Genomic DNA, 3,378 nt, shown 5'->3' with positions numbered 1-3,378 from the left:
TTATTCTAGTAAAATCCTTAAAAGGAATGTCTCAGGGCTTTCAATGACTACAAAGGACACTTGTAAAGTTAGCTGTTCTCATTAGTATACAGGGGCTAGGATTTGTCGAGGGGGGAAGGAGAGGGGGGAAAAAAAGGGGGAATGCAGAACCGATGCATAATTATTGGTGGTAAAAAATTCGAGCCAACCACGGTAGCTTTCATAATTTCAGCTGACAGCCGCACATACTCATCTACCCGTAGTTGTGTAACTACTCGGGCTCCATCAGCAGCGCTCGGTTTTTAGCTTATTTCCTCCAGCTCTTTCAGTGAAGATAATTAAACCGCTCATCCTAGAGTTCAAATTCACCCTTGGCACAGCGAGAACGCCTATCTGCTCGAGCATCTAAAGGACAAATACGAGAACAACTAGTTTTTTAGTTGTTGTTGGCTAGTGGTTATATCTGAGGCTAAGATGTGTTTTTACTTTCTCTTGAACTTTTTTTTTTTTCCTGGAGTAAGAAGGAAACAACAAAATTTCATATAAAAACTCCTTTGAAGCAAGGACAACCTACACGTTGCGTTATTGTATTTGAGGATAAGAACTAATGACAAACCTAAACCCATTCCAAGCCGTGCAAAATGCCACAAGAGCAGCATAAGTTATGAGAAAAAGGACTTCAGATGTTAGTAATTAAGGAGGCTGTAAAATGCGCTGAACTTCTTCCTTTGCATCTTACATGCTTTGATATGGAAAAACTGCATTCTACTTATAAATTAGTCAAGATAAAGCTAATAATAACACCCCGTACTTTTCCTAGTGCACGAGGAATTCGGTGAAACACTGTAAAATCCTTCAGCGTCAGTTTTTATCAGGAGCTGGTCGGAGAGAAAGAAATCTAAAATATCTTGTGGATTTAGTGCATTTGTCAGAAAACTAATTGCACAAGTAAACGTAGCTGCTCGCATTGCTCTCTTGGACAAAGGCAAACATCTTCCATTTTCTTTCATGTGGGATTGCTACCTTCTTCAAAGGAGAAGCTTTTACCTCAAATTGAGTGGGGGCTGGGAGATTGTTATGCTCCGGTCTGTCTGATGTGTTCAGTTCAGGTCTTGAAGCTCGTTCTTTGACTTGTAAAAAACCTAATGCAGGGTTTCACCAAGGAAGCGATTCAGCACGGGTACTGTGACCTAATCAACATCAGCATCCAATTCTATCAACATATTTTTAATAATTTGCTCTTATTGATGTGTGACTGCCTAGACCTCCCTCCCCTTTTTTTCTCCCTCTCCTCTCCCTGAAGAAATAAAAAACAAATAGGTAACAAACCCGAGCTCTGCTCCTTCCCCAGCACAAGGTACTTAATTTTGGTCTCAGAGCGATCTGACTTACAAATTCCGACAGCCACATTCTCGGCTGCTCGAAGGGGCGTCTCACAGCTTACAAATGAACGCTGCTGGCAAACAAAGGGGCTCAGTTGCATCTCCGTGCATTAATAACCGGTGTCCCACTGCATCAGACTATGCGGATTGTCGTGGGGGATTTTCTGTCTGCAAAATGGAGATCTCACAACTGAAAGGAGATCAAGGGGAACGTTCCTACCGGAGCATCACCCACGTAGTTTTGTTCACACGAACCGAAATTCACTTCCCCCTTAACAATGAGACACAGACCCCAAAATAAAAACAAGACCACGTTTATTCAATACAGACAGGTTAATTAAGACAGTAAGTCCTGTAAATCAGGAACACATTTCAAACGCTCCGGTACGAAGTGCATATATTTAATCAACAGCCGCATCTTGTAGTTGAGCCATTGAGTTTGTTGGGGAGGGGTGGATTTGTTTTCTGAGGTTTTTTTTTCTTCTTTTTTTGTAGAAAAAAAACTTGTTTCGGCTACCTTATGCGAACAATGCATCTCTGGCTCCATTCACTCCTCAGGCGTTACAATTATAAGTCCAGCTGCCTTCCAGCTTCGATATTCACATTTTTTCAAAACTGCTTCATACAGTCACGATGGGAGAGAGAGAAGGGGGGGGGGGGGGGAGGAGGGAAATAATAGAACATTTAAAATAAAATTAAAAAAAAATAACACCGCCACCCGGCCAACCCTGCGGGGAGGGGGCCGGGCACCCCCCAGGGCCACCACCACACGGGATTATTGCAGATGGCTCCGGCCGGAGCGGGACCGCGGGCGAGGGAGGAAGAGGAGGAAGAGGAGGAGGAGGCAGGGGGGTTAGGTCCTCACCCCAAGCCCCCCAAGCCCCCGCTGGCGGCTTCTCCTTCAGCCCAGCTCGCCCGGAGGAGGGGGGGAAGGGGGGTGCTACTGCAGGGCCCGCAGCGCCTCGCCGTCCCCGCCGCTGGCCGCCGAGGAAGAGGAGGCTGAGGAGGAGGCGGAGGAGGCGGAGGAGGCCGCCACGGCCAGCTGCAGCCGCCGCACGGCCTCCTTGATGAGGTTCCCGGAGAGGATGAGCTGCTGCAGGAGCCGGTGCGGGTCGTCGTCGTCCTCCTCGTCCGCCGCCGGCCCGTCCGCCGCCCGCTGCCGCCGCTGCTGCTGCTGCCGCTGCCGCTGCTCCTTCCTCCGTCGGGCGGCGCTCCGCAGCCAGCCGCGGCCGCACAGCTGCTTGGCGACCCGCGGCGGCGGCGGCTGAGCCGGGGCCCCGCAGCCTCCTCCGACGCCGGCCGCCGAGGGGCAGCGCGGCGAGTAAGGGGCGGCGCGGTCCCGGGCGCTGCCCGGCCCCGGGTGCTTGGCGGCTCCGCGGGGAGCCCGCTGCTGAGCGCTGAGCTGCAGCACCTCGCCCAGCTTGGCCACCAGCGCGTCCACCTCCTCGGGGCCCGCCTGCGGGGCGGCCGCCGGCCGCTCGAGCAGCACGAAGCGCTCGCCCGGCCGGCACGGCATCGCGGCCCGGGGAGGGGAAGGGGGGGACCGGGGGGAGGGCGGCCGGGGAGGGGAAGGGGGGCGGGGGGGCGCCCGGCAGCACGCGCGGCTCCGGCGGCCGCGGCCGAGGCTGGAGCTCAGCCCCGCTGCGCTCCGTTTGTAAACAATGGGTGACGCGGGAGCTGCGGCGCCTCCCACCGAGAGCGAGCGGGGGGGGGGTTACGGCGGGGAGAGCGAGGGGAGAGCCGCCCGCGGAGCCGCCCGCCTCCCGCCCGCGGAGCCGCCGTTATGCCGTGAGGGGGGCGATGGGGAGGGCGGAGGGGGGGGGGCGGGCGGGGGTCGCTCGGCGGATCCGCTTTGGGTCGTTTTAGCGCTCGCCCTCCTCCCCCCCCCCCCCCCGGTCCGTGTGGAGCGGCCCGCGTTCAAACCCCGCAGCTCGGCACGGGGCGGGGCCGCGGGGATTGGCAGCGGAGGGCGGGGAGCGGCTGAGGCAGAGGGGGGCGGCGGGGCCGGGCCGGGGGG

The 3,378-nt window shown here is 55.9% G+C and overlaps 1 protein-coding gene across 1 annotated transcript; it reads right to left on the bottom strand.

Moving 5' to 3' along the window:
- Window positions 1-1,659: 1,659 nt before the first annotated feature.
- LOC310893391 (GSK-3-binding protein-like) lies at window positions 1,660-3,050 on the bottom strand. Its single transcript, XM_083822325.1, has 2 exons — window positions 2,227-3,050; window positions 1,660-1,976 (listed from the first exon to the last, which is right to left on the bottom strand). The coding sequence occupies exon 1, from the start codon at window positions 2,875-2,877 to the stop codon at window positions 2,302-2,304; it is 576 nt and encodes a 191-aa protein (XP_083678451.1). The 5' UTR covers window positions 2,878-3,050; the 3' UTR covers window positions 1,660-1,976; window positions 2,227-2,301.
- Between the last annotated feature and the right edge of the window lie 328 nt (window positions 3,051-3,378).

The sequence above is a fragment of the Anser anser genome, assembly GCF_964211835.1.
Source record: "Anser anser genome assembly, chromosome: 2".
Lineage (NCBI taxonomy): Eukaryota > Metazoa > Chordata > Aves > Anseriformes > Anatidae > Anser > Anser anser.
The sequence above is the reverse complement of the archived record's forward strand: the minus strand, read 5'-3'. Positions and strand labels throughout refer to the sequence as shown.